Below are 25085 nucleotides of genomic sequence, written 5' to 3'. Positions count from 1 at the left end.
AGAATTCAGGAACACTTCCTTTAGAAACTAGTTGTACCCTTGTCTGTTTTTGAGAGCTGGAAAAGGAGTCCTTAAGTAACAACCATTGCCTGTTCTGTTACAGGCGTGCAACGAACTGGGACAGAATTGGTTTGAGTCAGGGGTCAGTGAGAATGCCGTCTCGGGTCACATACAGCTGGTCAAACCAGGGGAAACGGCCTGCTTTGCGGTGAGTCCATTCCGCCCTCTGACTGTGTGGGTTTAGTGGCTTGGCGCACGTTGTGATGCTCTGTTGGCAGGCAAGAATTTGAGTTAAAGGGAACAAGTTCTGTCAGGTGTAAGAAGAAATTGTACAAGCACTGTAAATGGAGGCAGGGGATTTGCGCTCCTTTATTTGTCAACCTTACAAATACCCTATAGATTGCATGCCTTCCCAGTGCATGTATGATGTTTTCCTGAAGTTCATTGCATTTCTCTTATTTCAAAATCCATGAGGGATTTCAAAAGTATTTTGCAGGATGAAGAGAGGTATACTCACCCGATATTAGCTCATGCGAAAATTGATGCCCCTTGGAAGTTGGAATGCAAAGGACTTTGCAGTGAAGTTTAGCTACATGTATCTAAAAGTTTTTGGAAGATTTGGGAGCAGTCCCAGAAAATGCTTTTTTTTTGGTGTGTTTTTATGTACCTACTTCGCCTTGCAAAATGCAAAAACATAGCAAATGGTCATTGGGCAGTTGTTCTGTCTGCCTGTTTAGACCATTCCTGATAATGTTCTTTCTTACAGTGTGCCCCACCGCTTGTTGTAGCAGAAAACATCGACGAGAAGACCCTGAAACGTGAGGGTGTCTGTGCTGCCAGCTTGCCTACCACCATGGGAGTGGTGGCCGGCCTGCTAGTACAAAACACACTTAAGTGAGTAACGCATAGTTTAACACACATAGCTCTGCATTACCATTAGGCTGGTGGATAATCCACTATTGTTTTGCTCCTTGGACCGATCAATACCAAATCCTGAAATTGTCATACAATTTTTCATTCAACCGATGGGCTGTGAGTTAATACAGCACTCTCCTGTTGAGAAACCATTCTCTTGTACACTTTCAGTACATGCTTGAAAACAGTTTCCACAACGTTATCTTCTCCTAATTACATAAATAGTCAATTTCATCTGTCAAAATGTACCACAGGCCTACTCATTTCAAAGAGCTTCACCAGTAATGCAGTGCCTTCTCTATAAAAAAAATAAATTTTGTTTAAAGTTTATTTACACTAACGTCTTATTTACCATTAGTGATTCAGAATTGTTTTTCCTCTTGACACCACTTTGAAATGATATTAGGAAAGAAAATATATATATATTTAATAAGGAAACAAATTGAAGAAAAACAAACCTCAAGCAAAAAATCCCACATCTAGGTATGAATTGAATTAGTGACTATGGAAAGATTTGAAAGTTTGTCAGAGAAAAGGATCACTTAAAGAAATAACCACGAAGTCCCTTCTGACTGGCCAGGTTAAAAAGAGTTTTTTATGTGTGCATTGTTCAGGTATCTTTTAGGGTTTGGGTCGGTCACGCATTACTTAGGCTACAGCGCTCTGCAGGATTTCTTCCCCACCATGTCCATGAAGCCCAACTCGGCCTGCGATGACAGCTTCTGCAGGAAGAGACAAGAGGAGTTTCGAGTATGTCGATCCGTCTTGTATCTCCATGTATACTGCAGGTTGACAAAACCAGACAAAATCAATTTGTTGGACCAAGTCAAAGTCAAGTAAACGGTTTTCAAGTGGACCATGCAAAAATATCTCTTTTGTATGTTGTTCGGAGAGTACCCAACATTTCGGAGCGTATGTCTTGTCCACTGTCAGCAGACTACTAAAGCTCATCTGAAATCAAGTCATTGGTTTTTTGCTGTTGTCAGTGTTAACAACTGAACAACTCCAGTTTGTTCAAGTCCAAATTCATTTTTTTGTATGTTAAGTAACAAGTCATCGTCTCTCTTAAGGCCAACTCAAGTCTTATGAAAGAGAGACTGCAACTCGAGTGACCGAAGTCCCAGTCAGCAAAACAAGATAACAATGTTAAAAACATTCTTTTCCTCACAAATGTTTCTTGATGAACTGCAGAAGGAAGAAGCTCTCAAGCCCAAGTTGGAGGAAGCGGTGAAAGAGGCAGAGATTGTACACGAGTCCAATGAATGGGGTAAGCCATCCATTGCCCATTTTCACAGTTCAGTGCCTCAACCCTAGAAGCTGGGCCATAGGGGAAGGACACACCCCTCCACACACATTGTTTCCAAAATAACCTCTCCATCTTTTCCAGGGGGGGTCTTCAGTTTGTAGCGTGGTGTCTTGCAAATGCCTTGATCGCCAGCTTCAAATATTTGGACATGTTGTCTCATGAAATGGCAACATTATGGAGGGCAACAAAAATCTCAATTTTTAAAACTGTGCCCGTGCTGGTTTGCAGAAATGTGAAATACTGATCCAAATTACCAATGCTTTGTCCAACAAGGCTGAAACTTGTCTTCGTAAAAAGCATTTGTGTGTCCAGGTTTCTGCAACATTTCAGTTAGCTTTTAGATAATAGGGGCTAAGATAAGACGCTTCTAAAATCTTCTAAAATCCAACAACAGTATTCCAGATAGTGTGAAACGGAAGCGTCCAGTCTCAAGTCTTAAGCTTCACATTCCAGGCATTTTTGCCAGAAACCTTTCTGAACCCAATGTCTCATTCCTTGTACTTCATCTCTCACGGTGCATCATTAATTAAAGTTTAGAGGATTAGTTCTACTTTCCCAAATCTTGAAAAATCCCAGCAGAGTTTGTAGGAATTGGGTTGGAGGTTGATCCATCCACACGTCTACTGTGAGAAGTGTGTCTGTATTTCTTCTAGGTATTTCACTGGTCGATGAGTCAAGCATTGATGACCTCAAGACAAAAGCGGCCCCGGAACTTGCCTCTGGCTTATCTTACGCCTACGACAGACCCGATGAAACAACGAAGGTGCAGTTTGTTCAATCATATTGAAAGAAATGTATTTGTATTGATGGTGGTGCTTATCTGTAACCCTCTAGGAACCATTAAAACCCTGTATAACCTTGTTGGGTTCAGCATGGTTAGGGTTATATAGTGCTATCTAGGCTGGGTTGGAATCAGTTCAATTTGGTTGGGTTGGGTTTCATTAGTCCAATCCAGTAATCCATCTCTGGAAAAAAGAGTGCCCTTTTTTGTTAGGTTCAAAACACTGAATGATAACTTGTTTTATGCCACGCCTGCATAATGTTGTGACATAAACTTGGCAACAGATGGTTACCACAGCAACATCCCAAACTTTCAGATAAACTTTCACCATTTGTCATTTTGTACTACAGGATTCTGATGAAGTGGTCACAGACACCAACCAGTCCTTAGAGGAGCTGATGGCACAAATGAAGTCTCTCTAACGATATGTCAGTGTAGCATTCCATAATTACTTATTTATAAAAATGTATACTTGCGCTTGTAGCCCACTTCCCACACAGAATGAGAGTGAAGTCAGAATTGACAGCTACGTCTGTTCTCAAAAACAACATAGGTTTGTCTTAACGTAATCTTAACATACCCAAAGTCCTGGCCATCAGGAAAAAAAATCTGAACAAAGAGTAAGGATTTCAAAGCCCCCCCCCCAAATCAGCATGTTACATGCACTGCCAGTGTATTGAGTCCATATCATTGAGTAAGAACTAAGCAAGGTCTTTGTCACTGCTTCTGTTTAGACAATTGTAGATTTTACCAGAAAAATTATACTTGGTATTAAACTTCACTCACATTTTGTGGAAGCAGGTTACATCCCGCTTAACTCCATTCATCATGCATTGTATCTGTTTGACAGAGTTAGATTTTAAGTTTATAAAATACATCAAGACAAGTTGCACCGCAAAGATGGATATTTATTATAGACAAGACAGGTGACCAGTCTAGTCGAGACCAAAATGTGATAAAAAAATTCTTAAAACTCTTGCCACAATATCTCACAACTGTGGCTAAGGCACCTCTGGCATTCATGCTGTGTGCGAGCCTGATTCTTGGAGCACTGCTAGAAATTTTTTAAGAGTATAGAGATGTTGAGGTTTCAAGGAAATATCTCAAATAGGTAGTGTCAGCATGATTTGGTATCAATAATCTTCATCAGAAATAAGGCTAGCACATGAAAGCCATGAGTAAAGGGAAACATCACATTCAGCTGGGTGATTAAGGATACATGTAAATGTATAGACATACATGTACATGTATCCTTAATCACCCAGTATATATGTGTATGCTGGAAAAATGTGCTTGAACTTTAAAACTATTTTCAAAATGCATGCTTTCCAAAGGAAGTGTATCACACCCATAGCATTGCCACGTACGCAGTTTTAAGCATGTATACCTAATGTATTTTTATGAATTTTTAACCATTACAACTTAACTATTACATGTACACCCAAATTGCATGAGGCACAAACACAGTTCTATCGTATTACAAAAAAGAGAAACTTTGTTTCCATTTTTGGTCCTCAGTGTGGACACACTTGGATCCATCTATATGCATCCTTGCATGGGTAACATTTTCACCAAGTTTTTGTGCGTGTAAGAATTTGGTCCTCTCAAGCCCAGAACAAGGTTGTGTGTTTCACACTTGTACCATTGGTGTGAATGAAGTACTCTTCCAAGTACTGTCTAGAGAAATTGACAGCCAACCTGTGGAATTTTAGAGCTGGGGATAAGGTCAGGCCCAGAATGGATAAAACCCTGTCACTCAAATTGTCTGTAAAAGCGTTGTCAGGTTATTTACTGCAGCCTTCTTTCTTAAAAAAAAGCATCATTCAAGGTAAAAATTATTTACAAATGTATCAACTTCATCATATAGTATAAATGAATAAATAAACACTGTATATTTACAGAATACAAATACTGGAAGACAGTCAAGATGCATTAAGTAAAGGCGAACAGAGCTTGAACAAATATTCAGTCAAATACATTGTACATGTAAACATTCAGTGGTGGAGGTTTAAACATTAACCCTAACCCCCTAGGGACCATTGAAATCCTGCATAACCTTGTTGGGTTCAGCACCGTTAGGGTTAAAGGTACAAAGAAGTTTTGGTAATTGTCTTGACATCACAATAAGCCTTTTGTGAGTTAAATTTGAATAACACCTGTCTTTATAAAATTCACGTAAACATAACAATTTGACTTCTCCTTACTAAAGACATTGTCGCTACATGTATACTGTACCTCATGACTCGAGGCAAGCTTGCACCGACACACTGTTTTCAGTGGATAAGAGGGGCACAAAGGAACCAGTCCATTCTAGAGAAGGTAATTGCTATGCAAAGCTTGCCACAAATCATGAGGTACAGCAACAGTATCTTTAGTCTGGGGAATTCAAATCGTTATGTTTATGTGCAGTCAGGTAACTCAGTGTACAAGATTTCACTCAAATTTAACTCGCAAAAGGCTTATTATGTTGGGGTCCAAAGACTACAACCTTTGGTACATTTGGCAGTTGGATTGGGTAAAAGACCATTGGATTGTTGAACCAACACCTTTCTTGCCAACCCCACTGAATTACGGATGCATTATAATGCAATAATGCAAGCTCTGAATTGGTTGGTTTCCAAACAAGAGTTTCTCCATGGAAAGTTTGTCCACCTGCACCCCATCAGCTTAAACAAATTTCAGAGAGTTCTGGACGGAATGATTTGCATAGACAAATAAGCTCTGCTGGCTAGTCACTGTAACAGAAATATACTGTACAGGTACATCAAACTTTTCAGGCTATGAAGAACCCAGAGCCTATCACATTTATGTGGGTTTCAAATACTGGAAGTGTTCTTGATCTATAAAGTTAACTTGGAATATGCTGTTCAATTATACTTCTTATACGGTGCAGTCCGCATAAGCCCTAAACATTCAGCCCTTCACTACCTGCTGTCACTGAGCAGAAGTTGTGGGCTCATTGGGATGATGGGCCTAACAGCCGACGATCCCCCGCTCGACGATCGTCGCGAGAAGGGCTTCTTTGCAAAGGCCGCCTCCATTTCTTTGATGTCCATGGCGCGCTTGTAGAGAGTGGCAGCGTTCTGGAAGTCACCCTGTTCGTAGCGCAGGACGGCAAGGTTGCGCAGCGTCTCTGCCACCTTGGTGTGGTGGGGACCCAGGTTTTCCTCGTAGATCCGCAGCGCTCGCTCGTACAGCGGAAGGGCTTCAGTGTGCTTCCTCTACACAACAAACAGACGTGCAGTGGATCAACTCTTAACCCTAACCATGCTAAATCCAAAAGATCCTACGTGATTTACACTAACCCTTTGGGCTACAGGGCAGTTAACACCCAAGGATGCCTCAGAGATAAGCAAAACTAAATTCTCACATGATATAGTTTGTCAATATGATGAAATTTTCTACAAATCAGTGATATTTCGGTTCAAGCAAATACAATCCTCAAAACACGAGCACCTTTGAAAGATTACCCTCAGCTTGTTTTCAAGTAAAATGCCTTTTTGCAACATTTGGAATTGGTACTTTAATGTCACTGACAGAGTTCCTTCTTTAATCAGGCATTGAACAATGACTAGAAAGAATTTCTTCTTCATAGTAATCTTTGTGTTTGGTTTTTAACCCCACAAGAAATGGAATAAGTCTGCTTTCCTGTATAAAGTAAGACATGGCACAATCCAAGTTTTTATATACCAGAAACATCTCATGTTGATTAATGCACCCATAACCTGAGTTTCAAATCAGACATGCATCATGTGCGCAATAACATCCTCTACAAGTTTTGCATGCTCTCTGAAGTGACTGTAGCACTTGAAATTGAGAGAAACTTTTGAGTTTTGAACCAAGGGAAACGAAAGGCTAACCTGCTGGCAGTAGACTACGGCCAGATTGACCAACGCTGTGGCCACACTGGAATGATTTCCACCTAGGCATCTCTCTTTAGTTTCCACGGCTTGAATGTACAATGGCTCAGCATCAGTGTATTTACCCTGCATAAAACAAGGAACATTTTAGCCAACTGATGGCTATTTGTGTCTAACACCAGTGTGTAATGAAGGCTGATGATGTGGCTGCTGTATAGACTTTATCTTGATGCTGCCATGTTTGAATTGTTCCCTGTAGACCGAATGGCAATAGTAATACAAATTCAAATTATGATAAAAGGGAACAAACTATTTTCCTTCCAGCCTTATTACAGAGCTTTAAATGGCAAAAAAGCGAGACGGCTGCCTCTTGTAGAGGTTGCAAAGATGGTTTCTGCAGTTGCATGACTAGCAATACACAGAACCCAAACAAGGTACCAGTACTTATAGGAATTACACATGATTTGGTCTGGGAAGTTACTGTCACACTGGCCTTCAATCTCAATATAATTAGCTTAATCAGAATAGCCACACAAATCCATGCTCCCAAAATGACGTTAATAAGTTGATAACTTACTGAGGTACCGGCTGCCGTTATTTTCTTGTGGATAACCAGTATTTTCACAAATGCTTTGGAAATATTGGAAATGCTTTCAGTTTTTCTCCACATGGGCCATTAAACTTTGCAAGCTATGCCAGGAAACAACGTGTGCACAATGATTCACATTTGTCTGGCATGGAGTAAACATGACCCAAATTTTTCATGCAGATGTGCCTTCACCCATGCAATCTGTTCATCCCAGTTGGATGAATGCAAAATGGGATTCCGAATGCCAACAGCACACGCGGATGTTGTTCTTAAACAGTATTTTACTCCCCACAATCTGGGGAACAGATGGAGATCATCAGAAACAAAGATGGCAGACTTTGCATATACCACAATTTAATGCCAGCTTTTTTGTGTGTGTAAAAAAGAACTTATTGCAGGAGCAGCAGTGATAAAAGATAAGGCCTACATGGTCATACTGTGACTTGGCAAATGCCAGTTTCTAACTATACGTTAAATTGTGTGCAGCGGTACTGTGTGGCTCATCGCTGCAGTGGTGGAGCGCTTTTGTCCCCGGTGGTAATCCACTTGTACTGAATGCCCCAAACATTGGTATACTGTTTCAAAAATATGCTGGATTATCAGTCCGCTATTGACAGTGAAAAAACGTTGGTAATTACCAGCAGCCTGGTCTTTTGTTACAAGTAGGGTCTTTTGTTACAAGGCCCAGTTCCCTTTATCCAATTTCGGACACCCGGCTGTGCATATAAAGAATACATGCCCAAAACCGGGCTTCCCGGCAGCAAGTGGTTAATGTCTGGTCTCGTTCTCGGTCCCGAAGTCTTGGTCTCAGTCTTCAAGGTCTTGGTCTTGAATGCCTTGGTCTCAATCTTGGTCTTGGACATCTCAGATATAACACTGGTTTCCAATACTCTCTCGTGGTTAGCCCAGTTACTTGTCCCAGTAATTACCCACTTACCCACCTGTCTACGATACAGCATTCCCAGGTTCCGTATCGACGAGACCACTGTAGGATGGTCGCCTGGCAAGAGAGATTTCCTTATGCTCAGCACTCGCTCGTAAAGGACACCGGCCTTCGTCAGATCGTTGGAGTCATTGTACAGGGCCGCCAGGTTATTTAAAGACTGTGCAACGTCGAGATGCTGCTCTCCCAGTAATGCCTCACGTATGGACAAGGATCGTTGGAAGCTCTGCTCTGCATTGCTGCAAAGAGTTGAAACACTGGAGTCAAATCTCATGGCAGTTCCTCCAGTAAATAGCAAGTCATCAAAATACATCTGGTTTTAACCTTGTTTAGAGGTTACATGACAAACAACATTGCTCAAATAAGAATAAATATGTAGACATTTCAAATGGAGAATTTGTTAATATCATTGTTGTCTAACCAAAGATTACACTGTTCACAAACATGTTTTAGTAGGCAGTCAAGTTCATAGTTGGTACACAGTGAACACGAATTTGTAGCTAAACAGCACGCTGCACATTCATGCAAGTTGGACACATTTCAGCTTAATTGTTATTTCGCTATATGATTGAAGAAATGCAAAACTAGTGTTGGTGTTGGCTTTGTATGTACTGAGCACCGTCCTTTACCTGATATTGTTCTGGAGGTAGTACAGCACCCCGAGCTCATTCAGCGTCTTGGCCAACTCCAGGGAGTCCGGCCCTGTGGCCATCTCCTGCAGCTGAAGGCTGCGCTTCTTCAGGGCATTGAGGGCACTCTTCTGGTGGGGTGGGACGTGCGGGGGCTGCATGCGCTTGAGTATGGCTGTAACTCTCTTCTGCAACAGCTCGGCTTGTTCATGCCTGAGGGTTCCAAGCAAATGATTTATCTGTATCATCTACACATGTATATCTCACGAATCTAAACATTACAGGTACAAGAACTTCATTTTAACTGCAATGCAGATGATATATAGGTGAGTCTTTAGCAAAAAAAAAGAGAAAACATGTTCAGCATCCAGATTTTTGAAAACCGAGAGGAAGTGGGATGTTTTATGTTTGTTTTCAAGATGGCTGCCACTTTTATAGGCATATGCACAATTTGCAGCCGTAGCCATGTGCAGACATTCAAAGACATGTTTGAACCCTTAGATCGAACGATCACCAACAGAGTCTGACGTCATTTTAGAACTTCTGGTTTGCAATTATTTCACTTTCTAATCAATCAGTTGACATTTTTTGCTGTTTTTAACCAACATGTTTTAAAAAATTAAAAAACAAGAAATTGAGGTGGCCCCCCAAACGAAAGCTGGCAGGGTGCTAAACATGTTGATTTTTTTACTTCACCTTCCCCACCGTTTTCGTACTTCAAAGTGATCCATGGTGCAAATTATAGTCGGCAGAAAGCTTTGGTAGTAATTTGGGCAGTGAAAGTTATGGAGTTTGCATTGTCCACATGCATAATGTCACCGTTATCTAGATAACATCAAAGAAGCTTTCAGACTGGTTTTTGGAATGATTGTGACTCAACAAAAATTGAATCAAGAGGTCTCCACAGCCACTTTAAGAATCTTGCACAACGTAAATCAATACAAACCCTCAACATTTGTTCTCCCATACGATGTCCGTTGTTATCAGGACATCAAACTAATTATACATACAATCAAAGAATTCAGTTTGTTCTCCCTTGTAAACTATTACAATAAAGAGCATTACGAAGTGGCCCTTTTGTGGGAGGGGATACATATGCATTTATATTCAATCTTACTTGTTCTGTTTCTTGTATAGCACCACCAGTGATTCCAGCATTTTCAGCACCGTGGGGTGATCACCATCGTAGGCGTTCTCGCTGATCTCCAGGGCCTGCTTGTAGTAGGCCTCGGCCGTGGCGTACTTGCCCCACTGGCCGTGGAGACCCCCCAGGAGGTGGAAGGACTGTGCCACGCTGGGGTGGTCTGGGTCCATGGACTCACGGATCTCCAGTGCTCGCTGCAGAGGACGCACAGCCTGGAAAGTGACCATTGGATGCCAATGAATTTTTGTTTAATAACGGCATGGGAAATCATTTTAAAACAGTCACAGGACAAGCTAATAGGGGTCACCGCTAGTGTTGTAGCGTTACCAGTCATGAGTGGCAGGGTGAATCACAACAAAGGAATGCTTTAATTACATTTTTTTTAATAGCTGTGACTTGAACTCAGACAAGAGGTTTTGTGTTGGTTTTGTGATGGTCTAGTGGGGTCTTTTGATGGTCCCAATGGGTCTTGATTACAACACTGTTAACTGCAGACACAACGTCAAAGGTACATTTTTCTGTACAGAGTGTAAAAAGTAAGAGAAAATACCAGTCCATCGCAAATTTCTGAGTCGGTCTCGAGAAAGCACTATGTTCTTTGTTCTTTTTTTCGTTCATGAAAGGTGGCCTAAGAAAAGCAAAATGAAGGCAGGTAGAGATAACACAAATGCCAAGGTGGGAATGAATAAAAGAATAATTTCAAATAATGGGCTTAAAACTAATATCCTCTGCTGCTAACAAATTAACATACTAGACTGTGGGTATTTCCATTTCAACATTTCAGATATCACTTTATTGATCAGTTGCAATTAAAAAGTGGGAAGCTATCTTGACAAGTATGACTGTCAAACGGAATGGACGGGTAGAATGATACTAACCTGAATGAGAAGTCCCATGTCTTTCAGAAATCGGCCCAGCATCTCATGCAGAAAGGCTATTGTGGGTAGAGAAAGTACCCCAGCGTACACTGCAACGATGATGAATGAAATATTTTAATGAAAGATTGTCAAATGCCTTCCTAAATCGGGGGGGGGGACTTTTCCAAAGGTGTCAGCACTGAATTGGGAAATGGGTTAGCCATTAAACCTTCTAAAATCTTCTTGCATTTTGAAGGATTGTGAAAGGCACAGCTTCACCAGAATTATTTCACACAGGGCTTAGTGTCAGTTGTAGTCGAGCCCACCACACGCCCCTGGAATTCCCGGTAAGTCTATCACAAGTCAACAAGTCATTTGGTCTTAAGCCACATCGTAAGCTATTCGAATGAACTGTGATAAAAGCATTGTTCACCCTAAGGGTTCGACCTTAACACTGGTCAGCTAGCCAAATTCGAGTAAAAACCATGGCGGTCTAGCGAAAGCCCTTGTTTGGGTAGTCCGGCAGTCTAGTAAAACAGTATTCTGAAATAAGTGGCAAAAAAGTTGATTGTGACTCATGCCCTCTAGCTGCTGCTGGTTTTTGAACCAAATAAAATACAACCTTTTGCAACCAAGAATAGTTGGGTCCCTGGCACCTGCCCAGCAGGAGTAATGCTGAAGTCTTTGCGGCACGATCGCACTTAACTGTGCGCTGTTTACTGTACTACGTGTGTGGCCGGTATGTCTCGACAACGCTGTGACTTGACGTTGGTTCTGCATACAGGATCTAAATCAGCACATGCTTTCATGCATTGCATCGCGTATAGGTACATTTAAGTCGTGAATATGCATCTCACACGTATGGCATGCCGAGTGTGTATGGTGTGTGCATACGCATTACGTTATATGAATATGCAGTACTGATTTTTCTGATTGGTCACTGGTAGTTGTGACACCAGCGACGTGATGGTTGTGATTTCATGTTTTGGTCGTGCGCTACAGGTTGCACTACACCAAATACGCCTTCGTAGAAAACATTGCAAAATCAGACTAAAATAGTGCTGCCTGTTGACTCTTGGAAAGAGGTTGGCCTCTATAGTGCTTCTTTAAATTTAAGTACAAACAAAGGGCCATTGGTTAAGACCATGAGTGATGGATGTTAGGGGGATGAAGGAAGTTTCCTCCACGAAAATTCATATATTGAAATAGCAAGTAATGGCAAGATTGAAAACCATTGGGCCCACACTGTATATGTGATGTTAACTTCTACACTAGGCCCTTTTTATCCTGTTTTGTGTCTCATAGAAAGAAGCTACATATTTGAGCACATCAAACTGAAAGCTGGTTGCAAACACTCACAATGTTTCATGTTTGTATTCTTTACTGGGTCTTGTGTGTGGGTCACAAACAATGCCATTGACAGTTCTTGCAAGACAACTACAAGTTAATGTAATCACATACCCTCTTCCACTTTTTTGACTGTGTCAAAGTAGATGCTAGCAACACCCTGCCTGTCTACGCCGACCGATCCCCAGAAGTCCAGCAACTCTGAACACCGCCCCCTGGTGTACAGCAAGCGGAAGACGCAGAGGTTGGACAGGCATTCCCGCAACTGTTGGCTGTCGCCTGTGGACTGGATCAGGAACGGGAGCTCGTCCGCAAGGCGAGCCGTCACACTGCCCGGCCTGTAAAACCGAGAGAGAAAGTCTTTCCTCAAAACACACAGCGCAACTGTATGCATTAAAATGCTTTGATATGCTACCACTAATCACCACGCCCAAATTACACCCTTCATTCTTTGCTACTTCACTTTCTCATTTCTTAAGCATGGAGCACATAATGAGATACCCACTCTTCACTGCACGATGTTGTTTAAAGCTTAATAGCTGAAGTGCATGCTTCCTGGAGAACTTCCTCGGTCAAGAATACCCGCCCGTATATAATATAAACGTGAGTTCACAGCTGACAAAGGACGGCACTATCAACCCGAGTTGGACAAGTCCAACACAACTAGGAATGACTTACTGAAGCAGTTTGGAATAAAACCCGATGAGAAGCTGTGTTGTGGAGGTGAGGTCTTGTTCATGCACGCCCATGCAGTAGTTCAACTGTACCGCTTCCTGAACCTACAGATATAAACACAAAAAGACTACAGAAAGTATCTGTTCAGCGCATGTACTTGAGACCCTTTGTACACAAATCCCTACCATCATTCAGCCACATCACACTTGTAGAAAAACACATCAGCATTTGCTTTTTCACATACCTGCAATTAATTCAAATTAAAACAAATCCACAAGTGATACAAATGTGCATTAACAAGCAAAACAATGAAGAAATGGCACTACACTCTCAAATCTGGGGAAAAAACAACATCGCAAATTTGTGATTTTTCCTAAAAAAACCTAGCATACATATCCATTTTCACACAGTTAACGCATCATGTATATGTACCTGTTCATGTGCAAAAGTCAAGGAGCCAGCCCGGTATGTGAAGACATGGCAATCCAGAAGGTCGTAACACAAAGGAGCCCACGTGACCCACGTCAGGTCAGGGATTAACTGGAACAGCTCCGATTCAGATACACCATTACGAGACACATAGACCAGCTGACATATCTGAAACCAAGGCAAAAAATGGGTGCCAGACAGTGAGAGCACCGGCACAGCAATACAGAGTTTGGAGGCGGAACATGGAGGTCTCAAGGCATCAGTTCCCGAGTAACTCTTGTGAATGGCATTTCTGACCCAAAAACTGATGCAGACTTTTTAAAACATTTTGTCTTCCCCTGCATCCAGTAAAACTACCATTTCAATTTCTGATGCGTAGTTCTTTTGCAAGTCAGCTGGGCATGCCACTAACAACTGAATGTGGACTGCATTGGAAAATTCAATGACAATGACTCTCAATATGATGCGATCAAACATAGTGCGTCATTTGTCAACCAAGGCCAATTGATTGAATTTTATTCCTTCAAAAAGTATAAAATGTCAATTTCATTTCTATGAAAACCCCCATCTTGAAACAACCTTTGGATAAACAGAAGTAGAAGCTGAAACATGAAAAGATTTGATTGTGGACACTTTCTTCTGAAACATTTAAATAAAAATTTGACAAATGACTAATTTGGCTTTATTTCATCACAAATGTATGATAAATGGCATAGAAGTGACTACAGATGAAGCACAATTCAATAGCTACTAATTACACACTTTGACACATTAACTCCCACACTAAGTTCTATTCCAATGTAATATTCACTTGTGAATCCATGAAACCACAGAGTGATTCCAGGTAGTGACACATTGGGCTGTTTAAGGCAGTACTAAAGGATTAAACAACTTGACACATTTATTCATTATATTGTGCATTTTTTATACTCACTCTCTTAACCAATCCCCTTTCAACATTGCCCTCATACTGTTCCTCAAGTGACTCCAGCACATGTCGATAGATCTCCACCGTGTCGGCGTGCTGCAGGCAGGCATCCAGCTTAGCATCCGTCACTGTCCCGCTGGCTGTCTGTGCCAGCTGGTCCACGAGCACAGCGAGGTAGAGCGGGAGACGGGAGGCCGGGGTGCGACAGTGGGAGACCACATGAGCCTCCTGCTCCCCGCTGAGCAGGAAGTTGCGCTCCTGGTTGAGGGAGTGGAGGAGCTCCTTGGCGTGGCGGGGGCTGAGGGCCTCCAAGTGGAGCGTGGGCCAGGATCTGGGGAGGGCAAATCCCAGAACTGTTCAGCACGGAGAATGTTTGTTTACCAAAAGCTGGTTACCAGTCACATACTACAAACATCTTGCGACTGGTTCTCAACTGTCCTATGCCTTTTGGAAAGATTTCTTTTTATTTTCAAGGCCCTGCACAGTGTCTACTGTTCCTATTTGATAACCCAAGCCTGACCAAAGAATGTCCACATACAGATGCCTATTTTACCTCCAGGCAGGAAGACAATTGTCAGGATTAGCAGTTACTATGACTCGGATGTCAACGGGTAGAGGGTCCAGCAACCACTGTAAGTGGTTCTCAGCATTCTGAGTGGAACAAACCAAAATGCACTAAAAGTATCAAATGGCATGCAGAAATCTTGAAATACCAGGTACAAATTAATAGTAAATATAATATACAATATTATATCACATGCATTTGACACAACTTGGGATAATAAATGTACATGTATCGGATACCATGTGGAGTACATGTATGTACATCTATACTGTACTGTGACAAATTATTGGTTGCATGAGGTGACGTGTCATGTACAGTTGCAGCACTATCAGTACAAAGGGTATAAAATATCCACAAAAATATTAAAAACTATCCAATGCATTAATAAATGAAACAAAGGATGAAATCTTTAAAAAACGGTGTTAAATATATTTAGAGTTGATTGAGCCAGCATGTATTATTCTGCGTACCTGTATTCTGTCCATGGAATCGATGACTAGAATGATTCCTCCTGGAAGACGAGATGAAACTCTCTCCAGCCACTTGGGGAACTCATCCAAGAGTCTGTTGGGGTCACAGGTCAGGGCCGGGGGTGACGTCACATACTGTATCAGCTGGACACAAAATCAGACACGCATATACTTGTTACCTAATTGTTGGGAGGGGGACTACACGCATGTTGAGATATGAGGACAGAAAAATGTCATGGGGACAAAATTCTTTTCCCCACAATCTGCTCCCAACTTTCCCAACAGACAAAATTGTTCCCCTCGATGTGGCGAAGGCCTATCCACATACATGTATGTCTCACATTGTGTTTATTTACCTGGGTACCATTCATGAGTTCCATGATAGTCAAGATTTGGACTTATGAGTCCCATACAGGGGGCAGGCCGATGAAACTGTGGGTACACGATAAGTCAACAGAATTTCATTCAAATTTTCCAAACAGAAGTTGTATGTGCCACTGCAGAAGTGGTCAAATTAGCCACGACTGAAGTACGCTTTGAGACAGACGGGATTCGGAGCAATTTGGTTCACGTTTTCAGTGATAGACTCCCTTTTGTACCGTGGCCACCGGAATTCATGCTGTGTTTAAAGAAGGGGTTATGATTCCTTAAATAATCCATGCACATTCAGACTTGAACTCACAACAGGCACGAGAGCAAATCTAGCACATGTTATCTCACATCAGAATAAGTTCAACCACTGGCGTGGAACGAAAACGTGCAGTAAATCTGTATTTGCTGACAAATTATTCTGTTGAATGGTTTCAAACTTACGAAGTTCACTCATCTGCAATGGTGAAACAGTGATAGCTCAAATGAGCAAAAGGTGATCTACCTGAGCTGTGATTCGACGTATCATGCTGACTGCATTGGCACTGCAGGAGGCGGGGCTGCCGACGAAGTGATAGACCACCAGACTGCTGGGACTCCTCTTCTGAAAAAGAGAGATCCACTTGGCCAGGAGCAGGGACTTGCCAGAGCCTGGGATGCCGCTCACGAGGAACGGCGGTAGAGGGCCAGCGGCAGCAACATGCTCATTTAATCTCTCGTAGTGCTAGAAATCGAGTAAAACAGAGGAAAAGTCATAATACTGTCAACATAAACCATCAATGAAAGTATACATGTACTATATAATAGCGTATACATAAACTATTCCATTATATGGAAACTAACTAGGAGCTGACATAAAAATTATTGAGATGAACAAAGAAATCAACCGGAGCGAGACTTGGACCCACGATTTCTGCAACATAATGCTCCAGAATATGTAGGTTCAAATTCCACTCCATATCCCACAATCAATCTCCTCTTTTCATCTCTGTAATACGGATGAAAACAAGTCAAATTTGGGGTCAGAGGTTGTACTTTTAATAATAGCCTTATTGGAAGACTGTTTGGTAACTTGTCAAGAACATTCATTATTTTGTGCCAGAGTGGGTGTCGATATACAAGAGTATTTAACAGCACACACACCACGTCTGTCGGTGAAGTTCAGTCAGGCGTGCAGGACACAAACCGTTTCACACACTAAGCATCGCTGAAAAACTGCCATTTTGTCAATGACATAAAGCGGTACAACCAACCTTAATGAAATCCCTAATCTGGTGCACTGAATAGCCAAAAATGTCTTGGAACAAAAGTATCCACGTTTAAATTCACCAATACCGTTCAATGTGATGACAACACAGCGCCATGTTCTTGGAGGTTCTGGAATTGGGCCTGAGCAACTCACCTTTTCAAAGCCGAGTTCACAGGACGAGATGGATGCCGTGTTGAACATCTCCCGCTGCTCACCGTCACCATGCATGTCCCACTGACAGCTGGCGCACAGATCCTCGTAGGATGAATCCAGTTCAGTCTGGGCATATTTGTGTTTGGGCTCCTCTGATGTGTCGATACCAAGCTCCTGCAAAAACCACAGAAAGGTTTATACTGGCAGCAAAAGCACAGTGACCTTCATGGGTTTTCATATAAAAAAGCAGGGACTTTTATGAGCAGACTACTGCACATGCTTTGTTCCCGAATGACCTGCAGCCGATTTCACGAAACGTGGTGTAACTTTGACATGTTTGAAGCATGCATAAGTCTTGTGTAACAAATTTAAGCCATAGCTGCACCATATACTTACGTTCATTTTCATGAAAAGCTGCACAGCTGTGCCACATTTTAAAAAGATTAAATTTCTTGGACAAGGACAAAAAGGGCTTTTACAATGGCTTTTCCTTTCCAATATAACAACAGTCATCAAACAGTCATTGAATCACCTCTGACCGCCATTTTTAAAAAGTTTTCATCTTTCCTTCGTCAGAACCGAACAGAAAATCTCGCAGTTCTCTCATAGCCAAACAAGTTTTCCATCACCTTTTACAACAAAGTTGTATGTTTCTCATATGAGCCTTGTTAAGTTCAGCTAAGTTCAGCATGATAAGCTACTCAAATCATTCACTTTTGCTTCATTTGGCGCAACTTACTCCACCTAAAATGACTATGTACGTTATGCCATAATTTGTTGCACAAGTCACAGTCTTACAGTACGTAATTTTCGTGAAATCGGTCTTAATTTGTTGTGCAACTTACGCAACAAAATGTGGTGTAAGTGAGGTTACGCCATTTACGTAAAGTTTTGTGAAATAGGCTGCTGGTTTTTTTTAAATGCGTAACTAGCTCACTGCAGGATAAGATTGATTCATGAATCTTTTGGCACATTGTTAAAGAATGCCACCTCAACAGATCTTGCCTTACATGCCCAACACACCCGACCGGGTCCCAAAATCGACACATGTATGCGTACTCACCAACTGAATGCCTTTCCTCAGCTCAGCAAACGCTTGCTCCACACCGTCCCTGGGCTCATTGTAACTGTTGACGATCTTAGCACACCCCGTCTTGTTGACGAGGCTCTTCAGTTCTTTGGCTTCTCCTTGACTGGGTTTACATCTACAATCACAGGAGAAAATGACGCCTGCTTTTGTTAGAAGGTTGCATACTTCTAAATTGCTTCAGATCTGATTTTTGTTCAAGTATGGCTTCAAGGGGTAATTCTGTATTTTATGTTCCACTTATTTTCAATTTGCCTTAATTCCATACCGTTATGTGAATTTGAAAGTGAACAGTTGACTTCAAAAGTGTAAGATATTCATGTACAATGTGACTGGTACACATTTGTGCATGACAGAGCACTGACATGGAGGAGAACTACTGTTTCACCAAATAGAAGTCATAATACATTTTAATGCCTAAAGTGTCTCAAGTGCCAAACACTGGACAAACTGTAAAAAAAAAATCTCTTAATATATTAATAGATAAGAAATATAGAACACTGAACAGTTACTAATATTGTAACGTCAAGAAGTACACACCCTCTGAATGCTGGATTGCTGAAGCAAAAGATGGCCGACTTGGCTCCAGGGCTATTGAGATGGCCAAGCTCATACTCATCACGGGTGAACCTACCCCAAAAGAAATGAAAGCACCTTCAGACACTGACGAGAAATGATGACGACCAAGAAACTCAAGAATTAGTATAGCACCCTTAACACACCCATGTACGTCATGCATGTACATATTGCCTTTAAATTCTGAAGTGAAGAGTGAGAAAACATATCAACTATTTTTAAAATGCCATTTTTACCAGCAATACTGTGATTCAGTTCCGAAAAAAATTATTCAATTTTTTTCAAAATAACCTGTTTCTCTTTCTCTGATGGCACTTGTGGACTGCTTTTGTAAATACTTACCGCTGCAAAATGTTCTTTACATGAAATCTGAATCAGCATTGCATTTCAGTTACAGCTTATTTCTTACCGATTGGTTTGCTCTCCTAAAAAGGCCAGAAATATACTGCAGTCATGCACCAGTCGCTTGTACATGCTGTACACCTTTGACAGCTCGTCATCTGAACATTCCTTCATTCTCTGCTCAGAGAAAGGCAGGTGGACCAGCAGGAAAAAACGCCCCTCCAGCTCACAGAGCTCCCTCAGTTTGGGCTCAAATTCCTGCAATTGCAATTTCAGTATTCTCCTTGTTAATTGACTAATGGTAGAATCAATTCAACAAAGCTTGTGAAAGACTGTCCAATTACGGGTCAAATTACACCCAAAATCTGGGATGAATGAAACTCAAATGTACAAAATTTCATATGCTTCTATGGGGTGTGGCTAACTCGCAAATGGTGATAGCCCAATAGGGGTGCGATCCAATCTGTTGCTTTGGATAAGTAAGAGCAATGAGGTTTTTTTAATTCAGAATAAGATCTAAACAATACACAGATGTGACAGCCAAGAGTGAAAAGATGGCATCCTCTGGACGGCACAGTCAACGACAATGATGTAATATTGATATTATATTGATGAGAATTAATGTCACAGAAAAAACGAATAAATGTATGCTGTGTGGAACCCCTCTAAAGTGAAAATGTTCAAATGTGAGAAAAGATCACCTAAAATTGTTTGCTTTCCATGAAAGAACAACTGACAAACGTTAAATGTGAAGGTTTTGGGCGAAAAACAGTAAACCAGTAGCAGTTTTATTACAGTCCGAACAAAAATCAATCGGGAAATTTCCCTTTGGGAAAGGTTTCCAAATTATGTACCAAATTCAGCACATACCTTGTCCATAATCGCCACCTCATCCAGCATGTCCTCCGGGGCAGACAGGTAGACACGTATGACATTGAACTGCGAGGTCTGAGGTAGGCTCAGCATGACTTGGTTCCATGCCACAACAGAGACAGGGCTGTCCTCTCCTGTGCATGCATGTACAGATTGAAACCATGTCTCTGAGGGATGAATATTTCTCTAACCCACTTTTTATAAATCAATTTTTTCTTTAGTGTATGAAAACTTTTTGATATCCTTTTGGGCTAAGAGTTTATTGAAAAATGCAATTTTTGAACGTTTAAAAATGGCAAGGTTTTCTGGATGACTGCGGGTGCTGCTGCTGCTCACTAAAAACATTTCTGAGAAAGGCTTGCATGTTGGCTTACTCCTGAGTTCTCAACAACAGTAAATTCCCAAAGACGGAACAAGAAAATGCCAAACATTCCATGTAGGTAAATCTTCCAACTCACCTCTGTTTAGACTTGTGAAGGTACTGTCAATGTCAGTGAGATTAGGGGAGACCTCTTGTCCTCTTGGTAACATCTGGAGTTGGGACACACTGCCAAGCGAGGGCTCACTCTCCAACGCTGTCCACCAATCACCTGGGTAGGAATTGCCTACATTCACAAAGAAAAGGTTGTAGCAGATAACTGGCATTCAACCTTGGGTTGATGGCACGGTTGAAGTATTTGAAAGTTTAAACTGGAAATTTAATTACAGGCTGTCATTTAGGAACATGTGTCAGTTGGGAAATGCTTGCTTCAGTTCAGAATCATTTGTAAAGATGACTGAACAATTAATAGACAAAAATGAGGAGACAAATGCTTTAAATATTATTATTAAGAACAATTCCACTGACTACTCTTCAATACAGATACATGTTTATGCGTAAATGTTGGGCACAATCAGTCAATCAGCTTAATCAATTGATTACATTGTGCAATCAGTTGATCCTCTATGAAATCACTGCCTTTACCACAGCCATAAATTAGAAAGAAATTACAAATGCCCACACATGAAATTATCGACTGACTGTACAGCTCTGCAGGCACAGATCATGCAGATGGACTGATCGTGCCCAACATAAACAACCTGGTGATTTGTGAAGGACCCTTTTATACATTGGAACAAGATGGTTAAATTATTTGAGTTCCTACATATTCTTCAAAATTGAATCGCTCAACCGGCCAAGTCGTGTGTTTCCCTCTAGTTCTAAGGCCCTTAGAGTTATTCATAACCTCATATTTTCTTCTTTATCTGAATTTTGATACAATCTTCACATCTTCTTGATGTTATTAATCAAGTGTCCTTGCTTTGTGGTGGAATTTTGCATGCCGCAACCCATCCTCACGTCCTACCTGCATCAAGTGAACTGACTACCCCGTTTTCTCCATTAAGGGGAGGAACAGTCCTGTGTAATGTGGCTTCCAGGTTGCTTCTCGCCTTCAGAAGATCGCGAATTTCGCTCTCTTTTGTCTCGCGGAAAATCTACAATATATTCAATAAGCCAAAAATAGTTTATCATTTAATACAAGCCATTAACTCCCTCGCCAATCAAAGAAAGTATCAGTTTTAATTGTTACTGTCACACTGAGACAATACTTTAAAAAACCTTCCATTAAGAAATGTATTTATGAAACAGATTGGCAAATACACAACAAAAATTATATTGTAAAAATGTTTGTTACACATTGTTCAGGTCTTCTGAAGACTACACATTTCATGGGTCACAACAAACAATGATTTAACCCCACACATTGATAAAAATGCAGTTGTAGGCCTTTCCACCCTAGCCACAATTATCAAACATGAACACCGAGCATCCTATTTCCAAAATTCAAACATGAATTTCAAAAGGCCTGAAAACCTTTGATTACTGCAGAACTTTCAATGCCAGAAGGTCTTCCTTAGCACAAGATGCTTTTGGTTTAAAATTCAAAAGGTTCACCGGCTTATTAAATTGCTGTCATGATGTCTAAAGAAAACAATACATGCATGTACATTAGATATACCTTAAATTGACGTTGTACTTTATTCCTGTCTTGTTCAAAGGCGGCTGCCCTCTCCAAAGCCTGGTACTCTGCATCCAGAGCCATGTCGCGCTCCTGGCGGAGTTTATTGCACGTTTTCTGCATAGCCTTCAACCAAAACAAAAACATAATAAAAGTTTGTGCATAGAGGTAATCTGATAGCTGTTTTGTCATGTCACTTTTTGTGGTATTAAAACTCGTCATAGTATTGGTCAAAGACAACAACAGCCAAAAATTGGTCCAGCAAATGGTTGCAGCTTCACAGCTAAAGGGTAAGAAAATGCTATGGGTAATACACGGATCACCCCTTATCCTCCAAGATCCATCAAAATCAAACACTCTAGATTTGATGGTGATGGATTCGGGACGGCACAGATTTGGTTCCTCTTTAAACAAAGAACATACCATTAGTTTATTGCTAATGGCTGGAACTTGGAATAATCAGGAAGATAAAGAGCAAGAAATTGGAGGGTTTCCTCTCTCACTTTTTGCGAAATTTGTCTTATGTATCACCTAATCTTTGAAACCCACACAAAAGTGATGCCCTCCCCAAAAATTTAAAAAACCTTCAGCCTTCACTGTGCTTAAAAGCTCCTTGGAAAGCACCATGAGGATTCAAATTGTCACCATTTTCACAAAGAGACAAATTTGCAAAAGAAATTACCTCTTTCCAAATTTCCAGTTTTTCCAAAACTAACTACAATATCTGATGCCCACATCTTGGTGAAATCATTTTGACCAAGTCTATTCAAATCAGCTAAATCATGGTGATCTCTAAGGTGAAAAATTCAACTAAACCACACTTTTGGTTTTCACAGACAGAAGAAATATGTGCTTGACAGAGATTACACAGAGCCATGAATGGCAGAAAGCAATTTTAACAATTTTAAGGAAAAGATAAATTTCCGTAATGCATTAAATTAATCAATTCTTGAAGTTAGTCTCAATAAATTCTCTTTCGAAGAAGTGACAAACTTCCATCATGATTTTTCTTAAAAGGGTTAATTTGATGCAGCTTGGAGAAAGTTGTCTCTTTGTGACAATCCTGACGGAAGTTTCACCTGTAGTTCGGCCCGCAGCCGTTTGTTTTCACTTTCCAACTTCTTCTCTTTCTTGATCAGATCGCTCATCTCATTCTGTTTGCCAATCTTGTACATCTCAAACTCTCGGCGGACTTTATCCACCTCGGAACTGTCCAAGTCCACAGAGAGGGCAGACCTCAGACTCACTCCTGGAGACAGATCATATGGAGTATTCATAGGTTAAGAGCCAAGTCACTAAACCTTGATTTGGTCCAGAACCAATTTTTTTGGGAAGGGGAGGTTTGGACCAAATTTGTCGAGCCAAAAAAATTTTTCCTGAAACTTTTAACAGCATTTTAGATTTGTGCCAGTGTTTTGTATCAAAAGCATTTTCATTTTGCATACAATGTAATGTAACAGTAATGCTGAGCCCAACTGGTACGTATTTTAAAAAGCTGAGGCAAGTCGAGAGCAAAGCTAGTATTCAAGTCGACGTATGGCAGCACTGATAAGGTGCACGTAGACCAGTATTCACGCCCGTCCTGAATTATCTTGCACGCACTTCATTTGGGGCATGTGCTGTTGGAATACTGAACTGGCTCAAACTGATCTGACAATCATATTCAATGTCCGCTTAGCCCTATGCAATGGACAAGTTGCAGTATTCTTTGGTCCTATCCTTTTCTAGCTAAATATCTCCAATCTACATGTCATTGCACAAAGTGGACACAAGGGAAACAAAGATAACTTGAACCAGCAGCCACACCTTTCTGTCGTCTGCCAAAAGAGCCGACGGATCGCAAGGTCCCCCCCAGGCTCTTCCGAGGCTTCAGCTCAATGGGGATGCGCTTGATGACACCAGGGTTACTGTCAGACATGTCGGCATCCTCATCGTTGGGAAATGAGCTTCCCGTACCCATTATGTACAGTAACAAAGCGCCTGTGCGGTCATGTATAAAGTCTTGCCGTATCACATCTGCAGTAATGTACATGTAATTGTAAAGGAAAATGTTGACACACATTCATTTGTTTAAAACATCTGTTTGATGACTTCCAGGTGAAGGACAAACAACAGAGAACAATTAATGGAGATACTGTAGGTGCCACGCATTGGTGGATCTGCGCTATCAGTTGATTACGCAGGAAATCTTGGACTTTAATTCCCCTTTTTAAAAAAAGGATCTTCCACAAACATGAATCAGATAGAAAAGATGATCAGCTGATGGCTGAAGGGAAAGAGTTCCGTATGCAGAAAACACTAATTTTCCCTTAAAATGTTATAATAGCCATCAGAAAGTGATCACATGACCTAAAAAGTGAAATAAAGCGAAGAATATTCTGAAGCATTTACTTAAAAAACAGACAAGTCTCATCATAGGTTTGTGCACTGGGGCATCAAATGTTAATTTTCCATATGGAACTCTTTCCAAAAAAAAGAGTCAGTTCCATAGGGCAGAGCAAATGTACACATGACATAAATAGCGTGAATAGCTCATCATTTGATTGCTAATTTACAAATGAATGATCGTCGAGTCATCTTTTGCAGTACTTACGTTATCATGGTTTTTGAGCTAGGGCCTAACAATCATCGTGGACCAGGCATGATCATGGAGGAGGACGGAATCAACTTCACTCACTGCTTACCGGGATCTGGAAGACTGGGTGTGGATGCGTTTACAGGCCTACTCCAATAAAGCAGACAGACTGCATCACATTAGAGTGAATGTATTCGCCGATATTATTCATCCTGCCTAGACATTGGACCCATGAGCACACACACATGATGTAAAAGTCCTCTTAGCCAAAAAACGTATTGTTCAGGGGTCTCATGCCATGTACGATAGGCCTATGTCACGATCAAGGGGTTCTGATACAGCCGTAACACGTCCAATGTAGGCCTACAAGTACCTATGCATGTGTTGCTCTACGGTGATACAGGACATATCTACGGCTACATA

At 41.2% G+C, this 25085-nt stretch overlaps 3 protein-coding genes across 4 annotated transcripts in view; 1 reads left to right on the top strand and 2 right to left on the bottom strand.

Annotated features, from left to right (window-relative positions):
- Positions 1-4763, top strand: part of LOC147799630 (ubiquitin-like modifier-activating enzyme 5) — an 8891-nt gene extending 4128 nt beyond the window's left edge. The window contains exons 7-12 of the mRNA XM_087134733.1: positions 104-208; positions 767-894; positions 1530-1665; positions 2107-2182; positions 2875-2984; positions 3353-4763. Of these exons, the coding sequence (XP_086990859.1) occupies positions 104-208; positions 767-894; positions 1530-1665; positions 2107-2182; positions 2875-2984; positions 3353-3424 (627 nt within the window). The 3' untranslated portion in view covers positions 3425-4763. The remainder of the gene's footprint in view (positions 1-103; positions 209-766; positions 895-1529; positions 1666-2106; positions 2183-2874; positions 2985-3352) is intronic.
- LOC110988295 (uncharacterized) overlaps positions 1-25085 on the bottom strand; it is a 128192-nt gene that overhangs the window by 49967 nt on the left and 53140 nt on the right. The window lies entirely within an intron of this gene.
- Positions 4764-25085, bottom strand: nphp3 (nephrocystin 3). 2 transcript variants are annotated; one of them, XM_022251653.2, is made up of 24 exons: positions 24681-25085; positions 23894-24103; positions 23167-23336; positions 22088-22213; positions 21434-21563; positions 20546-20692; positions 20085-20221; positions 19282-19472; positions 18837-18926; positions 18273-18414; positions 17210-17383; positions 16313-16531; positions 15439-15582; positions 14957-15054; positions 14410-14734; positions 13479-13643; positions 13050-13150; positions 12486-12709; positions 11046-11134; positions 10141-10379; positions 9024-9236; positions 8393-8633; positions 6863-6988; positions 4764-6223 (listed from the first exon to the last, which is right to left on the bottom strand). In XM_022251653.2, the coding sequence occupies exons 2-24, from the start codon at positions 24045-24047 to the stop codon at positions 5927-5929; spliced, it is 3942 nt and encodes a 1313-aa protein (XP_022107345.2). In that variant the 5' UTR covers positions 24048-24103; positions 24681-25085; the 3' UTR covers positions 4764-5926. The 2 variants fall into 2 exon arrangements, with proteins under 2 accessions (XP_022107345.2, XP_022107346.2); XM_022251654.2 differs by having other exon boundaries at positions 24772-25085.

The sequence above is a fragment of the Acanthaster planci genome, linkage group LG03 (assembly GCF_054643075.1).
Source record: "Acanthaster planci isolate LZ-2023a linkage group LG03, COTS_SCS, whole genome shotgun sequence".
Classification (NCBI taxonomy): domain Eukaryota; kingdom Metazoa; phylum Echinodermata; class Asteroidea; order Valvatida; family Acanthasteridae; genus Acanthaster; species Acanthaster planci.
Note: the sequence above shows the minus strand (reverse complement) of the source record. Positions and strands in the feature narration are given on the sequence as shown.

Excerpts from the sequence above, each read along its gene's own strand:
- nphp3 (XM_022251653.2), bottom strand. The coding sequence starts at position 24,047 with ATGGGTACGGGAAGCTCATTTCCCAACGATGAGGATGCCGACATGTCT. Across the intron at positions 23,337-23,893 it reads TTTTGGCAGACGACAGAAAG|GAGTGAGTCTGAGGTCTGCC; the intron begins GTGTGGCTGCTG and ends ATCTGTCTCCAG. Across the intron at positions 22,214-23,166 it reads GGCTGCGGGCCGAACTACAG|GCTATGCAGAAAACGTGCAA; the intron begins GTGAAACTTCCG and ends TTTTGGTTGAAG.